At 46.8% G+C, this 24,223-nt stretch overlaps 1 protein-coding gene across 5 annotated transcripts in view; it reads left to right on the forward strand.

Annotated features, from left to right (window-relative positions):
* ZBTB3 (zinc finger and BTB domain containing 3) overlaps positions 1–16,346 on the forward strand; it is an 85,081-nt gene extending 68,735 nt beyond the window's left edge. For all 5 annotated transcript variants that reach the window (XM_078660585.1, XM_078660581.1, XM_078660584.1 and 2 more), the window contains exon 4: positions 13,816–16,346. In XM_078660585.1, the coding sequence (XP_078516711.1) occupies positions 13,847–15,943 (2,097 nt within the window). In that variant the 5' untranslated portion in view covers positions 13,816–13,846 and the 3' untranslated portion in view covers positions 15,944–16,346. The remainder of the gene's footprint in view (positions 1–13,815) is intronic.
* The last annotated feature ends 7,877 nt before the right edge of the window (positions 16,347–24,223 follow it).

Below are 24,223 nucleotides of genomic sequence, written 5' to 3' on the forward strand. Positions count from 1 at the left end.
GCCCTTTCTGGGGTAGTTGGGACTGTTCGCCTCAAATAAAAGTTGGATTTTGAAGGAAAAAAGGGGTTGTGGTAGAGGGGTTGATGGGCTGTCCTGAGAAACTCAAGTTTGAAACCGGAGAGTTTCCAGAACCCACGGATCCTGCGTGATGGACTTCCAGTTGTGGGGGAAGAGCTGTGTCCTGTCTCCCAGTTGAACGGATGAAGAGGAAATAAGTCTTAGCTGAGGCGTCTTAAGAGGCGTTGACATTTCTTTGGCCTCAGGGAAGACCTCTGTGGTAGCAATAACGCCCTCCACTGCTTCTGGAAAGGTAGAACTTGGGATGCGCCTCAGCGTTGTAGGTCCAGCTCATGCCTTAGTAGGTTCTGGAAGGTCCTGATGTGTATGGACGTGTTCTGGAAGGCCTGATGTGTATGGATGCCCGGCCAAGCGCCCTCTATCGGCTGGCCCACCCAAAAAGGCATTTTTGCGCAACACCTTGTGCAGCGAGGACTGCACTTTGTCGAGCACTATAAAGGTTTGCACAAATTTCCCAATATCTTTAACGAATCTGTCTCTGAAGAGAAGGGAGGGTCAGAATCTGGGTCATATGAGTGGAGAGCAAGGGGGCTGCCTCCTCTGGTGACATGTTGCGTGCAGAGTACACATGATCAGAGGTAAAGGTGCTGGAGATGGGGGTCAAAATCGCAATGTGGGGCCAGTCATTGGTGAGCAGGTCGTTACCTGCATGGGACGTGCGGAATGAAGGGGCGGACTGAGGGTATACCACTGCAGGTGGCTTATAAAAAGGCTGGAGGCAGCTGCTAGCGCTGGGTCACAGAATGTGTAATTGAGGCATCTATTGCCCCTACCAAACTCTCCTCAAGGAGATGTAGATCATCCTGCATGTCAGGTTGGTAGGAGTCCTCAGCAATAAACTGACGTCCTACCATGATAAAGTCAGCCTGATAACAAAGTGATTAGGGAGATCAAGAGGCAAACTCGAGTGACACCAGCCCGTCAGGCAAAGCCTGTATTATCTTTAATCGCAGCTAGGGAGAGGCAGGTGCTCACCTTGGGAAGCAGTGTGGCTTGCTCTGCCCAGTATACCAGGACTTCTCGCAGCACAGCAGATAAGAGCTAGAAATGGAACGAGGACGTCCGAGTGATAAATACTCTGCTTCCTGAGCACCCGCGTCAGGTGAGTGATATGCGGTAAAGCGCCCGATGTGCTTGTGATAATGTTCTGAACATTGTAAACACAAGAGCAAGAATAAAGTTCGGAGGTACCTATCTCTGTTGCGAAGCACCAAAGAAAGAGGAATAGATGTGGCGTCCCGGCATTTTATCGGCAGAAGCATGACCTGATTGGGTTTTTTGAGGATGACATCACGTGTGGATTACTGGGACATGTGGTTCTTTTGAAATGATGAATTTTAATTGGCTGCTGTGAAAATGTTAATAAACAGCGAAGAAGAAGAGCATAATCCATAGCCTTCGCTCCTGACATAGAATTATGTCGAACATTCTCAGTAAAACATTTATTTCCAACAAGAGCAGTCTGTCAGTTGAGTCTCTTCTGTTCTGCTGCAGCCTCCGAAAGTGTTTTAAAGAGCAACTAGAGCGCTAACAGTTTAGCTTATGACAGAAATATGGCACACCTGAAGCCATCTTGATCGAATCAAACTAGTAATACTTAAAAGATTCAATTTAGAAAGGGACAAAATGAGGGGGTACCTTTTGTTATAGAAATTATGGTTAGTGCTGTAGAAAATAAAATGAGGACCCGTTTTAAGTGAGTTTTCAAATATCTTCCTCTTCTATTTCATTGAAACATTCTGACATGCAGACTGGAACATGCACTTTGAACATCAGCAGCAGAATGCAGTTAACTCCCTGGAAATCCGCAGCTTTCACTGTGTTCTAATGAGCAACAAGTGTGCTAACATTCTGAATTTATATCAAAAGTGTGGCACATCTGAACTCCATCTTGATGGAATTGAAGTTGAAAAAAAATGAAAGCATTTTAAACCGAGGATACTGCAGTAAATGAGGAAATAAGTCTCCCAAGATGGCCGCTAGAGAAAAAAGAGCCAAAATGATGGACAAATACCACCCAAATGTAGCCCAAGTATAGCCTAATGACAGCAGTGTGCAAAACACTTAAATTGTTGTTTTTATTGTAGTTTTATATGGCGTAGACTTGACCCGAAGGTATCGAAGTACTGTACATGAGCGTCAATTACATTACACAATGACACATTCATTTTAGTTTTAGGCATGGGGAGATTAAGTGGTTTGCCCAGAATCACAGACTGTTGCCCTGACGCCGAAACTCAAACCTGGTTCCCCAGTTGCAAAGTCTGCAGCACTAGGCACAATGCCACATCCTCCCCCTAAGTGTATCATATAATCAAGTGATCAACTGGATAAAAAAATACAAATATAGCAAATAATTTAAAAGTGCATTGTTGCTATTTAAGAACTCAGAAAACATGTCCTTATTTTAGTTTTTGAGAGCACTAACCATAATTTCTATGGGAATGAGACCCTCCTATTTTTATCATTTCTAAAGGAAAAGCTTTAAGTATTACAGTTTTGATTACATCAAAATGACGTCGGGATGCTACACTTTTGTAATAAATTATAGAATGTTAGCTATCTAGTTGTTCATTAGAATACTGTTAGGAGATAGAGGTAAGGGGCACAGATTCAGATAATTGCTGCAGACTTGGGAGGCAGGGAAGGGATACCTTGATCCTCTAGTCCTGTGATGGGGACCCTGCCTGGGGCCAAAACATCTTTGTTTGGTTTTTTTAACTGAATTTTGCCACAAATTCACAGAAGATCCACGAATCTAAAGTAAAATAAAAAAAAACCTGCAGGCACCAGCAGATGCAAAAATAAACCTCACCCGGAGTGCATAAATGGTGGAAAGGGAGCTTGCAGCCTTCTCAGGAGCCTAATTAGGCACCAGGGACCCATCCCCTGGAGCAACAATGTATAATCAAATGGTAGCCCCCCCCCCCCCAAGAGCCTTAAAAAGCCCCCATCCCTGGGTAACAGTAATAAGAGGGAGGGTGGCTATGTGGCCCTCCTCCTTGAGCCTTTAAAGGCCTCGTCAACTCCGTCCCCTGGGGCTTGCTCAATCACTGTGTCCGGGGAAGCTCACGTCCAGGACACAGTACTTTCCCTGCCAACACTGATGCAGGCAGGGAAAAATATGTTTGCTCCTGCCTGGCGGGATCATCTTTAAATCTCCCGTCTGAAAGGAGCAAACGTGCCTTCCCTGCGTCCAGGCACAGAAGGCAAGTCTGCTTCCCGCCAACTGGGAGCAGGCTTCTTCTCCGTTTCCCTGCCCTCAAAACAAATACTGCTCCCGCCCCGAGGGAGCATGCAAAACAAACACGCATTTACAATGCAATGGTCTTGTCCTTGTTAAAGTTAGAGCTATTGGCATTGCTCATGACATTATTTTAGTTTTTAAAACATAGAAATAAATGGCATTGTCATTTCCAATGCCAATAGCTTAATCTCTCGCAAATGCGAGACCTATTTCATTTGCACCCACACACACACAGAGCCACACCCACACACAGAGCCACACACACCCACACACAGAGCCACACACACACACACACCCACACAGAGCCACACACACACCCACACAGAGCCACACACACACAGAGCCACACACACACACATAGAGCCACACACACACAGAGCCACACACACACAGAGCCACACACACACAGAGCCACACACACACAGAGCCACACACACACACAGAGCCACACACAGAGCCACACACACACACCGAGCCACAGACACACAGAGCCACACACACACACACACACACAGAGCCGAACACACACCCACACAGAGCCACACACACACTCACACAGAGCCACACACACCCACCCACCCACACACACCAACACAGAGCCACACACTCACACACAGAGCCACACACACACACACAGAGCCCCCCCCCCACACACACACACACACATAGCCACACACACACACCGAGCCACACACACAGAGCCACACACACAGAGCCACACACACACACACACAGAGCCACACACACACACACACACACACACATAGCCAGACACACACAGAGCCAGACACACACAGAGCCAGACACACACAGAGCCAGACACGGTCATCATCAGGACTGAAATTCATTTGAGCGTCCAAGGATTCTGTATGGTGTAAAATACATATGGATCACAATAAACTAATCTAGAAAGCAGGGTATCTTATAGAAGTCAGAGCTAGAAAGAAATGATAATAATAAGGGTCAAGAAAAGCCCGTGATCAAAAGAAACCATTTCAACCCAAAAAAATATCACACCCAGAAAACAGTGAAATAAGAAATACCACCACTTGAGGGCCAAGGAATTAAGACATCACCTATTAGGATTATCAATGTAACCTGCTATTTACTTGCATAGGTTATGAGCAATATGGTAGGGGTGCGGAACACCCTTTGATAAAGTAATAACACAGGTAAGCAAGATCTAAAAAGTGGTAGGTACCTTCGGGTGCCGAGGAATGGGTCCTTCCTGCCAGTCAGGACACAGAAATTTGAACAAAAAATGGGGGGAGTGTAGGAGTCACCTACACTGCTTCCAATGGCACTCCAGATGGAGAATAACTCCTTCAAAGCAGTTCTGTGAGTGTTACCAGAGTAGTAATCACAATTATTTAGTAGTCCATAATGAAGTGTTTATTTGAAGAGTCACGTATTATGAATCATAGCGACTTCATTCGAATACAAGGTGTAAACTCATGGTTTTCAAACATATCCAAAAGATCCAATTGCAAAAGAAATATCCCAATGCATTTCGAGACAACGTCCCTTCATCAGGGGACAGTAGGCAATCTGTGGATGGAAATGCATCAAGTCAGGAAGTAGACGAACCTCCACAGGAAAAGTACATCAATACGGGTGAATGAACACGGAGAAAAAAGGTACCGGATTGTGCAGGAATACAGCAAGTATCCAAAGGGTTCGTGATGGTGAAGAGTCTGAGACGACAAGAGAATGAAAGGGTAGCGGGGTGTGACAAAGGGTACATGCAGAAAACAAAAAATCTCGGAAACTCGGGTGGGTGCAAAATCAGGGTTAAAGCATAAAGTGCTGTCAAAATTATGCATAGGTTGACATACAAATCCAAAATTTCGCTGAAAGATAAATGAACCAGGAATTAAAAATATATTCCAAGTGTCAATTCGAAACACAAAACCTACTCAATATAGTGACTACTTACTTAAAACATAGGTTGGGCAGGCGTGAAAAATTAGCTGTCCACAGATATTAGGAGATTTCCAGAGGGCTGCATCCATCCATATAACTCAGTGGAACATGCCCGATCAAGGGTGACTCAATTACCAAGATACTTCAATGCCACATTGGGCTAGAACAATACAAACAGCATCTGAATAGGTATAGTCTCAATGCCAAGATCATCTACCAAGGGACAAATCATTTTGTTCATTGCAATAGGTATGTGTCGAAATGTCAATCCCTAAATATTACACACTCTATGCACCTTGATCCCAACCAGTCGGCTGTAAAGACCGGGTAGGTGCATCTCTAGTATATATAGACGATCGCCTAATCAGCAGGATCATACTGCTGAGAAATCACAGGTCACTATAAAATAGTCCGGCAAATGCCGATATATAAATGCCAAAGAGTTCAACAAGTGACCACTCGTGGTATATTTTAAAAAAGCCCATTAAACTAGAGCTTAACAAGTAAAAGGAACAGTTGTCCTTTTTGAATGGGCAGATCCCGATATATAATGGCCAAAGAGTTCAACAAGTAACCTCTCGTGGTATTAAAAAAAAGCCCATTAAACTAGAGCCTAACAGGAAAAAAGAAACCGTCGTTATTTGGAGGTTTTGTTAAACTAATCCGGTGGGTCACATTGTAGGAGGCTCTGGTGCCAAACGCTTCAGATATCTTAGCATTTAAGGGTGTAATTAAGCAGAATGCCCAGTGTACTAATGCCGTTATAACAAAGCAAACAAAGCAAACTACGCGCCGCAAAACACGCACTTTCCAGAAATCGACCCGTTCGTGACAGCCCAAGCAGATAGTCGTTCAGTGCCACTGAAGAACGCTTTAAATAGTAAAGGGCTCATGCGCGATTGGCGTCGATGAAAAGTAACGAAGGACTTGCAAGTAAATCCCAATCTGGACGGCCAGTACCAATGGGGGCCATCTTAAGAAGACGCTTTACGTGCGCTTTGCGAACGTGATGCCCTCGAGAACATCTCTTCGGTGCGGTGCCTCGCCACACTGTGCACGAGACCGCCTCTTCCAAAACAGCACTCGAAGGCAAAAGTATGCTGCTAGAGCTGAACTCTAGCCCGAAAGTATATTCTGTGGCTACAATATTCCTACTCGCATACACTTTGCAGAGTTTGTTCCTCGTACAGCTCTTCAGGCCACCTGAAAAACATGGAAGTCAGGGGAGATGGACAGATGGGCCAAGAGAGAGGGAAGGAAGGGTTAGAGAGAGGGAAGGAAGGGTAAGAGAGAGGGAATGATGGAGTAGTCTTGCTGATAGAGCTGCCGCCCCCAAAATGCTACAATTTCCACCCGAGAGAAGCTTTAGATACCTGGTCAGCACGCATTGCCTAAAATGAAAGTGTGTCCTCATGTAACGTAACTGGAAAATATGTAAAGCGCTCTGATACCTGATTCGGTTCGGGTCTAGTTCGCGCTATATAAAACTCTGCAAAATAAAAATTGAGCAAGAGATGTGTGAGGGAACAGAAGTCAAGCTGAAGACGCCATGCACACTACCATCTTTCTTGGAGGCGAAGGCGCTAGACCTCGGACCTGGGGATCTGGGTTCGAGTCTCGGTAACGACGCCAAAACCTCCTGTGATTCTGGGCAAATCATTTAATCTCTCCATGCCTAAAATGAATGTGTGTCCTCATGTAACGTAACTGGTGCTATGTAAAGCGCTCTGATACCCGATTCGGTTAGGGTCTAGTTGGCGCTATATAAAACTCTGCAATTTTTTTTTTAAATGCCCGTAGAAAGCAGCGTCCTTTTCGGATTCGGGGGTGTTTTTCTTTCTCTCCTCTTCCCATTGGCTGGAATGTAAAATTCCAGCCAATGGGAAGAAAAGAGAAAGAACCTAAAAAACACCCCCCCGAATCCGGGCTTGAACGGAGTGATGCCCCTCTCCTCCAATAGCTGGCCTCCGTTTAGGAAGCCAGCCAATGGAGAAGAGGGGCGGGTTCAAGCCCCCTCACTGTAAACATAAGATCTCCCCTGCGAGACTGCGCAAGCTGCCCCCTCCAGCAAGGAACAATATTGGCTCCTGTGGCCCCCAAAATGTGGTTTTTGAGTGACCTGTGTCGGCACAGGGGAACCCACCTGTGGCCCTTGGGGTGGGGTCCTCGGGCCCAAGAAGGCTTGAGGAGGAGGGCCGCCCTCCTCGCCTTACATAAGTATTTCAGCCACGGGGATTGGGGCTCAATAAGGCTCTGGAAGGGGGAGCTGCATGCCCCCATCCCCCCCCAAAAAAAATACAGCCCTGGGGGATTGGGTCCCTGGGACCTAATGAGGCTCGGGAAAGGGGCATGCACCCCCTCTCCTTAATGTGTCACTTTAGAGAGACTGGGGGGGAAGGGTCCCCCTCACTGAACTTGAAAAAAGCCCTGGGAGACCCCATCCCCTGGGTCCAAGTAAATAAATGGAGGTAGAGGGGTGTGCTGCATTTCTCCCAAAGCCTAAGTAGGCCCCAGGAGGGACTCCATATCCTGGGGCCAAAATGTATAATAAAAGGGGAGGGGGCCACAACCCCCCCCAGATCCTTAAAAAAAACCAGGACTCCAACTCCAGGCCATAGCAGTAATTAAAGGGACGATGGTCATGTGGCTCCTCCTTGAGCCTTTAAAGGCCCCTGCGACTCACGGCGCTGAATAACATATGTTTATTGTTACCCACCTCAATGGTACTCATTTTATCGACCTCAGATGGATGAAAGGCTGAGTGGACCTGCTGGGATTTGAACCTGTGACCACGAGGTCGAACACAGGCCTCTGCAGTGGATGCATTAGTCCACTGAGCCACCAGACCCGACCAGACGAAGGCAAGTCTGCTTCCAGCCAACTGACATTTAAGCATGGTCCCACCAACTGAGAGCAGACTTCTGTTCTGTTTCCGTGCCCGAAAAACAGATGCTCTGCTAACTGTAACTCACACCTTGCCATGCACTACTAATTCTCATTTAACTATGGTACTCTAACCTTTGCTTTTTTAGTGAGATATATATCAAAAGGTGTTGGCTGAAGTCAGACTTGAAAATTAGCACCGTCATGAATAGAAATAAAGCATATATACAGCAAAAATACATTAAAAAAAAAAGTGTCATATTAGATAATGGTAAGTTAAGGATGGAAATGTCTGGAACAGAACGCCAGCGCTGAATACATCATCCCACAAGTTGAATAAAGTTGGTTGGGAGAGGGGAAGGAAGTGATAGAGCGCTCAGATCACCCGACTATAATTTTACCATATGCACACTTGGGCCCATAGTTCAGTTTACCATATTTACTTAATCGGGTAACCTACACTCTACTACCAGTCTTTAATCCTAACTCACTCCTATACCATTGACTTACCAATCCTTGTCACTGGTACCTGTAACCTATTGGATCAGGGAGTTGGCATAATAGGGATGGTAGCAAAACGACAATAAGCACTCATACAATAATCACAGACTCAGGAAGTTCTGAAAACCTTTATCTAATCTTCATCAAGGTTTGAGAGCCAAATGTTTACAGCAAGCAAGCTATCAATAACCAGAATCATGAAAATTGTATAACCATGTAAAAGACATATAATGCCAAGCATTTAGATCTAAAGGGAAGGTAAGAAAAGGAGCATACTGAGAATCAGAAATTAATACGTTTTGGTGCTTTCTAAAGGACGGGGAAAATAAAGAACATACTAGAATGTCACAGTTAATTGTTTCAAAGAGGGTAGGTAAAAAGAGGGAACATAAAATTGTAAATGACGAAACTGACTTTATCATGTAGCTATAGGAAGGGTAAGAAAAAGGAACACGCTAATAATTCGGAATAACCACTTCAGTTTGTCTAAAGGAAGGGTAAAGAAAAAGGATCATCTATTTATTCAAAGGTAAACAGTACTTCACACCCACGACTAAGGAGGAGGGGAGATAAGTGAACACGCTAATAATGGCAAGCTCAAGACTTGGTACTTTGTTACGAAATGAAAAAGAAAAGGAACATATGCAAGTAGAACTTCAGCAAGTTCAAGTGAAGGGTAAGAAAAGGATGCAAAATATACTATTGGTTTCCCCCAGATTTATATTTCCCTAGAACGGTGCGGAGACCAACCCTGGCCACGGGTCAGTTAAGGACAGAAACCCCAAAGTTGCAAACGCCAGTAGGCCAGCAAGTTGCAGGTCAGAGACAGGACAGGAAAACCAGATCTGGATCAGAACCGGACCACCAAAGTTGAGACCAGCACCCGCAGTTCAGTTGCAACGCCTGCGCTACACCCTCTCTGCAGCTATCAGTTAAAACCCCGATTAGGTTATCGAATTCCCCAGCAAAGTGCTACGCCAGCACTTCAGGTCCCCAAAACCCCGATTGGGTCAGTGAGTCTTCTGACGGAGTGCTTCGCAGCACCTCTGTTCTCGATCAACTATTGAGTGCGTTGGGTCAGTGACAGGTCAGCTATTCGGACAAGTCGGACAATTTCTCTAGCTAAACCTAGGCTAGTTATACTATTTTCCAGGTCAGTGTACCACCCCCCAATGTTGCAAGTGTAAGGATTCCTAATTTTGATTGGACAAGGGAAAAGGACAGGTCATCACACCACCTAAAATTTGAACTTTCTCAGGCTCCTTATTTGCATTACAAATACGCCCCTTGAATTTCAGGTTCTCATGACATATGCTTTACACATAACAATGGTGAATTTAACTTTGTATACATTGTTAAAACTTCAGTACAGTTCAGTCTTTTCGACTAGGTGAAGGTTGTCTTCCCAGGCACATCTTGGCTGGCGTAGCCATCTGGCTGAGTTTCAAAGGTCACTGCTGTGGAGACTCGCAGATCTCGCGCAGACACCGTTTCAAGCAAGATAGAGTGCAGCAAAGGACAATAGGCCATATTTCGTAATGTACCATGAAATGGAAAAGAAACAGTTTTAGAACACAGGAAAAAGAATACAGTGGCAGATGTATCAAGATTCCATTTTGCGATTCCTAAATAGCGATTTTTAAGGAATCGCTATTTAGAAATCGCAAAATGGAATGTATGTAAAAAATCGCTATTTTTTTGCGATTCCTGCGAATTCGCAAATAAGGAATATTTTCCCATGCATTCCTATGGGCCAGGAGACCCGTAGGAATGATTGTGAAGTAATTCTCAAATTGCGAATTCGCAATTTGCTAATCGCAATTTGAGGATTATTTCAAGGGTGCAGGGGTGTCTCAAAGACACCCTGCTGCACCCCTGAAATGTACATGTGTGTACTTAAGGTGCACATACATGCCCTATGGGCATGTGTGTGCGTCACATGCCACCTTCAAAAATGCCAAATTGTGCATTTTTTAAAGACTTCGCAAATTACCATCAACTACAAGTTGGTGGTAATTTGCGATTTCTTAACCAAAAATCGCAATTCAAAAATGCTACATACATAGCATTTAAGGAATCGCAAAATTGTGATTCCTTAAATGCTATGGCAAAATAAGGAATCGCAAATTTTTGCTATTTCTTATTTTGCGAATTTTTGATGCATGCCAAAACATGCAAATTGACCTTTTGCGATTCGTAAAGGCCGAAATTCTGCATATTTCGGCCTTTGCGAGTCGCAAAAGGCTTGATACATCTACCCCACACTGTATACCATGAACTTCTACTCTATACCCATTACTTTATAATAAACTATAGCATTAGGGTAAAGCAGAACGAACAGCTTAGCAAAAGCAGCAATGCAAGCTTCGGGCATGTGAGAACACAAAGCAGCCATCTTAGCTCTAATGCGCAGATGCGAACAGTTTCCCACCAAGACTGCGAGTATGTCATGTCACATGGGTATGACCGACGCATGCGCAGTAGAAATTCCCGTGTAGCAGCCATTTTAGGTTGCAAGCGTATTAGGATTAGCGAACACATAAGCAAGCTTCTCTCGGACACCCAAAAATGTCGGAAAAGGGGCAAATTAATAAGACAAACAGGTTGATTAGTTAATTAAAGTTATTTGAGGTTCATGATTACAAGCAAGTCGCTTTACGTGCGAATCCTTGCTCCATCAGAAGGTAAAGGAGAAGTGGGAAGGAGGGTAAAGGAGAAGTGAGCAGGTCTAAAGCAAACCGGAAACCATTTCAAATGGTGTGAGGTGAAGCTGTGGGCTCTGGTGAAGGACCAAGTACATAGGATTAAAAGAGCATCATAAGGACTCATTTACAGAGGGTGTGGGTTGAGACGGTTTCCCCTGTATAAGAGTAAAAGAGAACAATCCTTGCAAAGCCAGTATGTCTTACCTTTATAATGAAAGTGCCATGATATTGGCTTTGCCAATGTTTGTAATTCTAAAGGAACAAGGGCCCCTTAAGTGAGGAATGTGTCAAATGAGTTATACAAAGAGCTACAATAAAGTCTACGTATTATGTAGATGTGAATACTAATTTATATTTTTTTAAACAAGGTAAAAACATTGAAGCAGGAAAACAAAAGGAAGGTCACATGAAGCTTCTAAACTAAGGCATATCAATGTGATAAGAATGAGAACACAATGGTTAGCTCACAAACTGTAAGTACCAATGCTCACATATAGTAATGGACAATTTTAGCATTTGAGTCAAGGTATCATAGTCGACAACATTTCGATCCCTTAGTTAGATAAAGGGATCCTCATCAGGACATTAAAGGTTGTGCCTGAGACAGTATATAGGTTACGACATATGTAACGCCATGCCAGCTAAAAGAGGCAGAGGGGAAAACAAAAAGGAGAAAATACATTACATGTCATAAATAAACAGCCGGTGTACGACCATCTGCCCAAACATGAAGTATGTGTTACGTGCCTAGGTACATCCATGTATGTGACTACACACAAAAAAGTCGTTATTTGGATGTGATCGGAGTGAATCTATAAAAACATGCATAATAGTGCTGGCGGCACAAAAATATCAGTGAGAGGTGCGAAATAGTGAAGAGGCAGTGATGATATGACATGAGCGACTGGAGGGTAAAAAGTGAACTGACCAAGAAGGAACCAGAAGGAGCCAATTGGTGGTCCTTCGAAGGCGAAACTGCATGAAATTTCTGATGTAAGGCACAGTAGAAGTCTGGGCGGAGATGCGTGAAGACAACCTCAGGCCAAATGGGTTTCAAGCATCATTAATGGGGTACTGTGCAGTGGAAGGAAAGATAAATTGAACATTGAGGAAAGGAGTACAGCAACTAACCGAGCACTACTAATATACCAAGCAGTTACCTGGGATTCCTGTCACATGGACTTGAATGTGGGGAATTAGTATCTGGAAACAAAAGTGTGGGGCACAGTGGCCACATGAAAGGGAACCGCGTCAATAGGTAGAAGACGGACCTATAATACAATTAAAATAGGTGAAGGGAATAAAACAAAAGTACCAGGTGAGAGAGAGACACCGCCATGCACATGGATAAGGCCTTTACCTTGATGCTAAGGACTGGTCCAAGGGATGAGAGGCTGTGTGATCTCTGGTTGAACTATGTGCAAGATCTAAGGCATGTGATATTTGTATGTTTCCCCCTCCAACTGAAACAGACTACACAAAAAATTTAAAGAAAAATCAACAATTTTAAAATATTTTTTAAATGTATTCATATATTGCATTGTTTGCACCTACTGTTTATTGGTCTTGTATCTGTTTGATGACGGTAGCATAGGTTCTTCGTAATTATCCCTTGAAACAATATCTCATATGTTGGATGTTCGATAGGTACCTACTGAGTTTGCACTGTTTATCCAGCTACTGTATTAAGTATGTATAGTTCTCTGTAGTGTTTAAATATTTTACTGTAATGTTGAATCGAATTTGCATTTGCACTTAGTATTTGGGCTTTCATGGTAGAGTATGGCACTAAGATGATATGGCACCCTCTGGATTTTATACATCTGTGTATAATTTGACTGTAATCATTCCGCATTGGGTTGTGCACAATATGTTTGTATTTATGTGGTCCTCCTTGGAGTGCCAAAACATAATAAAATATGTAGACTTTTTTTTATAACACTTAAATGAACATGAAATGTAGGTCATTTAAAGCTGTAAAATTTAAAATTCATTCCAGAATAAATTTCAGTACAAAATATTTCCTTACTCACACCTCGGTTACTAAAATAGAGAAACTGCTTTACTTTTTTCATACATGGTATGAAGCCGAAAAGGCCATTTTTTGAAGGTCTAATTCCTTCTCTGATAAATGCTGGAATTGCAGTCCTTATCAGTCTGTAATAAATTAATACTGAAATATGAAATGCTTCCGACCTAATGGAGGTGCGAAGTTGAGGGTGAGTGTTGGTTTCTGTTGGGGTTTTTGAATGGTGCTATACGAGACCCACTCTTCAGTCTTGACAAACCAGAGGCTTTAGTTAAATGAAAAACCTTTCAATGATCCATATTTATGTAATAATGGCTAGATACTTCTGTCACTTTATTCAAGTACTACTAACAAGTTATAGGTACTGACTGTTGTTGCAGATATGTACAGATTGCTTCCTGTTCCTTTTTTTTCTCTAAATCTCAGTGTTTCTTCTCTTTCCGTTCTAGCATGCTGTCCTGCTGAATCTTCCTACCCAACATGGAGTTCCCAGACCATAGCAAGCAGCTGCTGCAGAGCCTAAGGGAGCAGCGAGACCAGGGCTTCCTCTGCGACTGCACAGTCCTGGTCGGCCACACCCAGTTCCTGGCGCATCGGGCCGTGCTGGCCTCCTGCAGCACCTTCTTCCACATGTTCTACAAAGAGAGGCTGGACAAGCGTGATCTGGTCTTCATCAATAATGAGATTGTCACGGCCACAGCGTTTGGACTGCTGCTGGAGTTCATGTACGAGGGGATGCTAACCTTTGATGGTATCCCTGTGGAAGATGTGCTTGCAGCAGCCAGCTACCTGCACATGAATGACATTGTCAAGGTTTGCAAGAAAAAGCTGCAAGCTCGGGCCATGGCAGAGGCTGACAGCACCAAGAGAGAAGAGCAGCCACCTGCTGGCACTGCAGAGGCCCTGCCAAGCACATCCCGTTACCCTGCCCCTGCCAGCACTGCCGAGGCACTACCAACTTCTTCACGGTATACCACGCACACTAGCACCACTGAGGCTATGTCTGCGCCCTCGCGGTACACCATGCATGCCAGCACTGCCCCAGCCTTGTCTGCTGCCTCACGGTACACGACACACACTGGCTCTGCAGAGTCCTTGCCTGTTACCTCCCGGTTCACCACACATGCGAGTAACACTGAAACTCCCCCCACTGCCTCCCGATCTAACGCACTAACTGGCAGCACAGAGGCTATGTCCACTACCTCTCGCTACACCACACATGCCAGCATAAGTGATGGTCTGATTGCAGCGTCACGGTACACCATGCATGCTGGCTGTGGGGAAGCCATTTCTACTCACACACGGTACACTGCACACACTGGCACTACTGACAGCTTGGCTACTACTTCGCGGAACATTGCAGCCTCTAGCAACAGTGAGGCTCAGCCCTCTCCTTCCTCACGGCAGACTTTTCCAGTCTCTACCTGCACTGAAGTCCTTCCCACAACTTCCCAATACACATCATCAGCAGGCACTACTGAGACCCTGTCCACCTCATCCCGATTTGTAGTGCCTGTATCAATCGCTGAAACCCAGTCCATCACATCACGATATTCCGTGCCCAGCCAGGAGCAAGCACTTCTCTTCTTTGAGGGTCTCAGAAGAAGAAAAGAGGAAATGGGCTCAGGCAGCCACCAGAAAAGTGACCAGCATGGACAGACTGCTCCTACACCAGATGTGGCTGACACCACTCAGCCTGGCATTGATGGTGATTCTCCCAGGCTCTCTGCCATGAAAGCATCATTTGTGCCAGAGGTATCTCTCTCGAGCCCTAGCAGCTCCACTGAAGCTATACCTCGTTTGTATTATCCACCAGAAAACGCTGCATCCTCTCCACCATCTGAAGATACTGACTCCGAGAGTAGGGCATCAGAACATCAAGTGCATAGCCAGCCGAGGTTCTACCATAAAGACATGGAGCGTGGTGGTCCTGTCAAGGTGAAGGTTGAAGCCATTGTCATCTCTGATGAGGAGTCGGAGTCTGCTGAGCAACGGCGAAACCGGAGTATGGCCTTGCGAATGGAAGCCATGTTCCAGCCATCGGCTGGGGACCTTGTGCACATGGCAGGCTGTGGCCGCCCACGGGATGGATTTGATGAGGGGGGAGCCTCAAACGAGAGCACTTCACAGGAAGGGTTTCTTCCACATGATCACCTGCCATATCACATGATCTCAGTGCCAGGTTCTCAGCCATATGGCACCATGGTGTCCCCGCCCCTCCAGGAACAGATCTACCTCCAAGATTATGAAGCCCACCCTAATTTTGGTCTCTTTGCGGAGGATGTGCCAACATGCAAAACCTGTGGCAAGACTTTTTCTTGTTCCTACACCCTGCGGCGCCATGCCACCGTGCACACCCGCGAGAGGCCCTATGAATGCCGCTACTGCATGCGTAGCTACACACAGTCTGGGGACCTGTATAGACATATACGAAAGGCCCACAATGAGGACATGCAAGCGAAGAAGAGCAGGTCTGAGGACGAGGAGGGAATTAATCTGATTCCACACCCTGAGCCCAATACCAACTCTGTTCCTGACTCTGGTCCAAATTCTGATCACAACCCAAACCCGCTGTAGGCTTAAACTTTTTTGAGGAATCGCTGTGCTTTCACTTGTGTTGTGCAAGATGGGATGTGGGGCTCGATGTAATCGGGATAGAAATTGGACTCTGTTTCCAGGGGATGGAAAGAAGTAAAACGTGAGTTCCATAAAGAGGAAGTCAAACAAAATTGGCAGCAGTTGGAGAAAATTCCAGAAGACCTCTGCAGAGTATTTGTACTGACCAAAAAATCCAACCAACCCCACCTTCTTAAAGGAAGCCTCCCCAAGTAGGGGAAAAACAATTATTTATATATTGGGCTTAAAAAGACCCACTAATTTTATTGCCATTTTCCATGTGGTGAGTGTTTTGCGTCTCAGTATCTTAAACTATTTGTAATTATTTTCTTGTGCAAGACATTAAAAATGTTGTTGGCAGGCACATATCAGTAAACTGGTGTCTTTTTGTTTTGGAAATTCAAAACATTTTTTATTGTTTTAAGCGCAGACAAATTATCGCCTTCTTTGCAATTCCCTTTGCAGAACTTCTCTAACCACTTGCTACGACTATGGTGCTTATTCCAACCCCTCAATAACGAGCTGGTCTGATGTTTCTGAACCACTTATCAAAGGCGGTGGTGGATGTTGATTTCCAGTCAGAAAGAACTGCTTTTGTGCCTGAGGAGAGGAGGAGGTCTATTAAAGATGCAATGTGCGGGTCTAAATAAGGTGTACGGGGATTGCCGTGAAGTTCTAGGGCATTTGACAGGAAATCAGTTTATATTGGGACATTTGTGATATGATCTAGCAGATTCTGGATTTTTGTCTAGAATGCACTTGCCATCTTGCATGTAAAAAACGTGTGGAAGATCCCCTGGGTCTACCCCCACACCGCCAGTTTATGAGCGAGTCCCTCAATCCGAGTTTGTGTAGTCTAGCTGGAATCCAGTATGTTTTATGAATTAACCGGAACATGGTTTGTGCTGTAGTGGGGGTGATTCTGGTATCAAAGGGGGATTTCCATATTGTTTGCCAAGTTGTTAAACTTAAATGTAAAGTATTGGTTGATTGAGTCTGGGATTCACATTTTCGGGTAAATAATCTCAAAGATTAACCATTGTATGTGTCAAGGAGTTTATACAGTAGGGAAGCAGTGTGGCCTGTCTTTTTAAGGGTATTTAACAGGGCCGGGAGGTTTGGTTCGTGATGGGGTTTCAGTTTACTCCGTACACCTTTGAGTCGAAGACATTTATAAAAGTCAATATTATGTAGGTCAAAGTTTGTTTGTAGAATGAAGCAGGGAATAGGATTGGCTCATGAACGTAGATTGTGTATAGTGTTTATTTCTTTATGGGCTCAAGTAACCCAGAATAGCATCTTCCCATCAAGTTTAATCTGGCGGTTAGAATTAAATCTCTTTTTTATTGCCTAAGCAAATAGAGAAGCCAATGCACAGCATGTCACCTACAACCCTGATGGGCGAAGGCAAATCCGGTGTGTCAAGCACACTAACAAATCTATTGGTTCATACACTTAGATAATGGTAACACGGCATGTCACCTACATCCCATCGTGGGCCGGCTGCGTCTCAGAAGGATCCCCCCCTATGTGCACCATAACAGGTGCCCACATACATGCCAATTAATGAATTGAACCAGGTGCCGTCACAGAGTAACACCAATGAGGTGCCGTCTTACATGCATAACTGCTAGGAAAGCCGTTAAAGATTTCAAACCCAAAACAAGAAGAAAATTGCCCCCGGAATTCTGGGCAAAAACCACAATACCCCAACCACCCCACCCCAACCCCATCCAAACAAGCCAGTTGCAAGGCATTATCTAAAAGAGACTTGGAAGTTATGAATTCCTTACCCTAGAATTACCCCCAGGCGTCAGACTGAATCCAGAGAATTTTTCTTCAGCAGTACCTCAGCGTGTCAGTATATGACGTCGGTCGATTCCGCGTTCATCGTCGGCGTTGTGATCGCCGGAATGACGTTGCGGTATCTACTTAGACGCCGCCCCTGCGCACTGACATCAGTCCTTTTATTTTGACCACACCAGCCAGCGCAGATTCGGAGAGAACGGTCCCTTCAGTCACTTTTTGACTAACACTTTTTCGCCTTTGGTCGCTATCTTTTTTGAGTCGTTTGACTCCTGGTGCACATAGTCAGAACAGCTTCAAACCTTGTGACTCCTGTCACAAGTTTATGTCGGTCACCGACCTGTACCTCGTGTGCCTCTGGTGCCTAGAGCGCAACTACGACCTGAAGTCTTGCGTTGACTGTCGGGCCATGAACCTGAAGTCTTTGCGGAAACAGTCCCGAAAGCTTCTGGAGGCCCGGCAGTCAGCTCCTTGCCAATGGAAGTACCGGTCAAGTGGGAGGTCACGGGACCGGTCATGGAGTCACAACCATCACTTCTCATCGAAGTTTTTGTCTTCTGTAAGTTGAATCCGAGAAAGCACTGTTGCTCTTTCCCTTCACCCCGCCTGATGTGACGCGGATGGTAGTTGTCCTTCAGCTCCACCCGCGGAGACTGCTGGGACGGCTCTGAGCTTCCCTCCCTTTCTGGGAGCCGGAGTGCCCACTGCCCAGCTTTGTGCATTTTATGGAGCTCTCCACTCCATCTTTGGGCAGCCCAACACCACCGGCGTGCCTTCGGGCCCCACGGACTCGGTTGGGAGCTGTAGGCCTTCGATGCTGGCGGCTCCAGCCTCGGCACTGCAGATCCCCCAGGAATCCAGGCGTGGATCCGTATCAATGCCGGTTGACCTCACAACACCTCCCCTGGCACCTATTCCTCTGATGACGCCCCCGCCACCTCCGAAGCCGGTTGTGTCCCCGGCCTGAATCGACCCCGGCCTCCACCCTGATTTGGACACTGAGCTGGACCTCCGTCGATGTACCCCCGTTCTACCCTGGCGTTCCCTTTCGCCCTGAGTGGCAGCCAGGAGGGTGAGGAGGACTGGGAGGGGTCTGTACACCCTCTGGCAGACCATCTAGAAGAGCTGGACTGGAGAGAGGAGTTGGGTGTTGCCAGTGGTCAGGACACCTCCCCAGACCTTGGTATCCTTTCTCCCCCTACCGTGGCCACAGAGGAGGGAGCCTCCTACGCTGTGGTGTTGCGTAGTGTGATTGAGGCCTTGGGCCTTGAGCTTCCTACGCTGGCAGTCAGGAATAACCTCCTGACAGAGGTGCTTCAGCCGGCAGTGACCTCTTCGGAGCCCCTGCTGCCATTCAAAGAGGCCCTCACAGACATTCTTCTGGGCACTTGGTCCAAGTCTAGCACAGGGGCTCCTGTGGATTGGATGATTGCCCGATGCATTCACCTTGCCCCGGGTGACCCGATTTTCCTCTCCCAACAACCTACCCCCGAGAGCTTGGTGGTCCAAGCCTCAACATCCAAAGGCGCGTTCCATACTGCTCCCCCCAGATAGGGAATTCAAGAATCTGGACCATCTTGGGAAGGAAATGTTTTTTTCTGCCAGATTAGGACTGCGGTCAGTGAACACTGCATGTCTCTTAGGCCGCTGCACCCACTCTATGTGGGACACAGTTGTGTGAGTGCTACCACAGTGCCCCCAGGAGGCCCGGACTGTACTCTCTCATCCATTTGCAGAGGGTAGAGACGCAGCGAAGTTCACCATTCGATGTGGGATGGATACTGCTGAATACCTAGGTAGAACGAATTCTACGTCGGTAGCCTTGAGGCGCAATGCCTGGCTGAGGTCCACTGGCTTTTCCGGGAATGTTCAATCGACCCTTTTGGGTATACCCTTTGATGGCCGACGCCTGTTTGCGACAAGGTGGACAATGCGCTCAAGGACTCTAGGGCTGCGGCCAAATCCTTGGGCCTCGCTGTCATCTCTCACCCTGTTCAGTACCCCTTTTGCCCCTTTCCTGGCTACAGAAGGGGTGCCCCACCGCATTTCACCCAGGGCCACAGGCCGGCGCAAGCTACTCCGCCTCTGCGCGGCTGGGGACATGGGACCCATCGTCGTGGGTCTGGGGGCCAGCAGGCAGGCCAGTCCACTTGTGCCCCCTCGGCATCAGCCTCCAAACCTTCCTAGTAGACCTTTTGGGGCCGCCAGTGGGCGTCAGGATTCGCCATCACCTCCCCCACTGGCACAACATCACGTCGGACAGGTGGGTTTTGCAGATAGTCAGAAGGGGCTACTCCTTCCCCTTCAAGACTACCCCTCCCTCCATGTCACCATCGCCTGTTGGAAGATCATTTGGTCATTCTCCGTCAGGAAGTTACAGCTCTCTTGGCCAAGGGAGCTATCGAGCGAGTTCCTGTGCAAGAAGTAGGTCTTGGTTCTTATTTCCACTACTTCCTGTTGCCCAAGAAGGACAAAGGCCTGCGTCCTATCTTGGCTCTCAGGGACGTCAAACATTTCCTCCGGAAGGCGAAGTTAAAAATGTTGACATTGGCTCAGGTCTTGTCTACCTTCGACCCTGGATGGTAGCGTTGGACTTGCAGGACACTTATTTCAACATCCTCATCCTGCCGGCACACAGGCGTTACCTACAGTTCATGGTAGGCCACAAGCATTTTCAGTTTACCGTGCTCCCCTTTGGCCAAGCGCCCCTAGTTTGTTCATGAAATCTGCACGGTTCAGGGGTTCCAGTCTTCCCCTTTCTCGATAACTGGCTGTTGAAGGCGAGCTCACCCCAGGTTGTCATCTCCCACGTCTCCCACGTCCAGACTACGGCGGACCTGCTGCACACGCTGGGGTTCACTATCAGCGAGCCGAAGTCACACCTGATTCCCTCTCAGAAGCTGCCTTTTCATTGGAGCAGTTCTGGATACAGCACAGTTTTAAGCTTATCTTCCCGAGCAGTGAGTCCGGGATGTTCGGGCTATGATACTGACGTTTCAGCCTCTATCCCGGATTTGGGTGAGAATGACCCTGAGGCTGCTGGGCCTCATGGCCTCCTGCATCCTGCTGGTGGATCATGCCAGGTTGCATATGCGGGCTCTGCAGTGGCACCTGTAGTTCCAGTGGGCGCAGCATCAGGGGAATCTTTCCGAATGCACCCAGATCTCGGAGGGCACTGCTCACAAATTGCAGTGGTGGCTAACGAAGCAGGATTGGGTCAATGGCAAATCCCTCTCCCTTCCCCAACCAGAGTTCACAGTGGTGACTGATGCGTCGCTCCTGGGATGGGGTGGCCACATGGGGAGGGGGAGATCAGCCTCTGGTCTCCGGCTGAGTCTGGGCTCCACATCAACCTACTGTAGCCCCGGGCGATTCGTCATACACTGAAAGCATTCTTTCCTTCTGTCAGGGGAAGGGAGGTGCAGGTGTTCACAGACAACACCACTGCAATGCGGTACTGCAACAAACAGGGCGAGGTGGGCTTGTGGACCCTATGTCAGGAGGCTCTTCGCCTTTGTACGTGGCTGGAACATCAGGGCATGTCCTTGGTGGTTCAACACCTAGCAGGTTCTCCGAACGCCCGGGCAGACAAACTCAGCCACCGGTGAATGATGGATAACAAATGGGGTCTTCACTCGGAGGTGGTGTAAGGTCTCCTTCAGCAGTGGGTAGAGCCATGGTTAGATCTGTTCTCCACCAAAGAGAACTTGCAATGTCAGCAGTTCTACGCGTTGGAATTTCCAAGGGGGCACTCGCTCGGCAACGCTTTTCGTCGTGAGTGGAATTGTGGTCTTCTATACGTCTTTCCACCTATGCCACTTCTGCCCAGAGTGCTGAAGAAGATCAAGCGCGACCGGGCCCAAGTCATTCTTGTGGCTCCGGATTGGGCACGAAGAGTCTGGTATCCTGAGCTCTTGAACATGGCCATCGATCCTCCAATCAGACTGCCTCTTCGGGATGATCTTCTGTCGCAGCAGCAGGGGATGGTCCTCCACCCGAACCTGTCCAGCCTCCACCTCCTTGCGTGGAGATTGAGCGGTGGCAGTTGACCGCTTTCGACCTTTGTCCTGAAGTTTGTAACGTTATCCCTCCGCTAAGACGGTATATACCTGTAGATGGAACACATTTGTGGCATGGCGCACAGCAAAGGCTGTCTATCAGAGGTTCTCCTCTTCATACTTTCTTTGGCCCACAGTGCTCTGATCTGGGTACCCTTAAATGCTATCTATCAGCCATTTCGGCCTTTCTTCGCCTTCCTGATCAGCCTTCTCTTTTCAAGTCTCCTATCGTAAATAGATTTCTTGAAGGCATTACTCACCTTTTTCCTCCTAATCCTTTCGTAATGTCCCAGTGGGACTTGAATCTTGTGGTGACTCACCTTATGTGTGCTCCTTTCGAGCCACTGCATAATTGTCCTCTCAGACTCTTGACTTTAAAGACTGCTTTTCTGGTTGCCATCACCTCTGCTCGCAGGGTGAGTGAGCTTCTTCAGGCTCTGTCTTCTAAACCTCCTTTCCTTGCTGTGCATCCGGACAAGGTTGTCTTCTGAACTAGGCCTTCTTTTCTTCCCAGAGTGGTTACCTCTTTACACATAGGACAGACCATCACTTTGCCCACCTTCTTCCCGCCCCACGTCCTTCCAAGGAGGAGAAGAGGCTCCATCGTCTGGATCCAAAACGTGTGTTATCATTTTATCTGGATCGCGCAAAACAATTTTGGGTGGACGAACAACTCTTTGTTGGCTATGTACGCCAAGAAAGGTCGGGCCGTGCACAAACGAACCATCTCTCGATGGGTCGTTCTTTGCATTAAAATCTGTTATTCCTTTGCAAAAAAAGAGCCTCCAGTAGGGCTGCATGCCATTTCCACCAGGGCGACGGTAGCCACTACTGCTTTGGGATGTGGAGTCCCTCTCAGTGTCATCTGCCAGGCAGCCACGTGGGCATCTCTGCCACATTCACTAAGCATTATTGCCTGGATAGTCCGGTCCGGAGAGACTGCTTCTTTGGCGGTTCTGTTCTCTCAGATTTTCTGGTAGTAACTTAGTTCACAGACCCACCTCTGGGGTTGGTATTGCTGGGTTATCTATTCTAAGATAAGTAATCTATAACTAATAGTCTCGTTCAGATGAACATGGTATGTGCCTTTGGTAACGATATATATGTAAGAGACCTATATTGGTTGTAGATTCCTTCCTGCCCCACCCATCCTCCCAGTTCTGCGAACTGACTTTTAGAGTAAGGGGCTCCTTTTCAGGGCCTTACTTTTGTTCACCAGTGGTCAGTGTCTTGCATGGCTCTGCACTTCTGCGTGGAATGTCATGTAAAGAAGTGACGTCTGCGCATGGGCGGCGTCTAAGTATATACCACAACATCATTCCGGCGAGCACGGTGCCGAATGCGGAGTTGACCGACGCCACCTACGGACGTGCAGGGGTACACCTGGGGGCAATTCTAAGGTAAGGAATCTATAACTAATATATATCTCTTACAGATATATTGTTACCAAAGGTAAGTAACTTGTTTTTTTGCAGACAAGGGAGTCGTAAGTTTAACCTCAGTGCTATCCGAAGATCTATCCATTTCTTGATTGTCTGTAATTAGCCTCAAGATGCGAAGGTATTTAGGACAAGTCAGCTCCCGAAACTCAGAAGAAAGGATAGAGATGAAAGGGGCCCAGATTTTAGTGTATGCCGACTTATGTGTATGAGTTGCCCTTCGACAAACGTTCTTTGCCTAGCAGCGACCAAAGCTGGTGAAGCCATTGCTGATGGTCCGGGATTCTGGCTGTGCTCCAGCTGGACAAAAATACTTGGTGTGCGGCATTGAGTGCCAGGGCCATCTGCCTACCTTTAATGGAGCGGAATGAGAATGTGAGTGCGTTGGGTAGTCCTAAGAGCATGTATGCTGGGAATCTGGGAATTGTAGGGTTGAAAGCTCGATCAATATCATCCAGGATCTGGTCCCAGAACCTGGACAACTTCGGACACTGCCACAGAAGGTAGACTAGCGTGCCAGGGTTGCTGCATCCCCCGTCAGCATAGGCTGTCATATTGATGATTCCATTTTTGTATCCGAGAGGGTGTATAGTACCAATAGGATGTGATTTTGTAGGCAGAATCTGTGTTTCCTCTAGTCTGTGCCGTATGCACCCTATAGAAAATGTCATTCCCCTCCTTATGACAGTGTTTGGCCCAGTTCTTCCTCCCATCGTTTCTGTCCTGGGTATCTGCCTTTTTGTGTTGTCTTTGTCAGGTGTGCGTAGATCTCTGAGATGGTCTTTTTTTAAGGAACAGCCACTTTTCAAATGCGGACATCGGTCTACCTGCCTTAAGCAGTGTGGCCCCACTAAGCACCCAGTGTGTCATTTGCGTATGGGTGAATCGGTCTGTTTCCAGCAAGTCATAGTCGAATGGTATAGTCCTGCCGTGTTAGC

This window comes from Lissotriton helveticus, chromosome 9 (assembly GCF_964261635.1).
Source record: "Lissotriton helveticus chromosome 9, aLisHel1.1, whole genome shotgun sequence".
In the NCBI taxonomy this organism is placed as follows: Eukaryota; Metazoa; Chordata; class Amphibia; order Caudata; family Salamandridae; genus Lissotriton; species Lissotriton helveticus.